The 333-nt window shown below is 63.7% G+C and overlaps 1 protein-coding gene across 1 annotated transcript in view; it reads right to left on the reverse strand.

The window, feature by feature from the left end:
- Positions 1-133: 133 nt before the first annotated feature.
- Positions 134-333, reverse strand: part of TPP1 (tripeptidyl peptidase 1) — a gene marked incomplete at both ends in the record, with an annotated part of 2,322 nt that continues 2,122 nt past the window's right edge. The window contains one exon of the mRNA XM_010174557.1: positions 134-206. Coding sequence (XP_010172859.1) covers positions 134-206 — 73 coding nt within the window. The remainder of the gene's footprint in view (positions 207-333) is intronic.

The raw sequence follows: 333 nt of genomic DNA on the forward strand, positions 1-333 counted from the left end.
CCTTCTCCGGACACGCTCCAGCACCTCCATGACCTCAATGTCAGCATGCCCTGGCTGAGGACAAGCTGCAGCAGCCAGCTCTGCACAGAATCTCAGGTCTCCACAAGCCCCATGTTCTCCTCCCCACATCTACCTTGAGGCTGGAAAGCTGGGCCGGAAAGTGTGGTTCCTACCAGGCTCCCTTCTGCACCCAGCACCGTCGTCACCTACCAACAGAGACAGACGGGGTGATCCAGCAGCGTCCCAGCTGCCCCTCGCCCACCAGAGGCTCCCAGGAGCCACCGAGGAGAAGGGTGCTCTCCACCTCCCGGGGCTCCCAGGCAGGGGGGCCCA

Source organism: Antrostomus carolinensis, unplaced genomic scaffold (assembly GCF_000700745.2).
Source record: "Antrostomus carolinensis isolate BGI_N321 unplaced genomic scaffold, ASM70074v2 scaffold28998, whole genome shotgun sequence".
Taxonomy (NCBI): domain Eukaryota; kingdom Metazoa; phylum Chordata; class Aves; order Caprimulgiformes; family Caprimulgidae; genus Antrostomus; species Antrostomus carolinensis.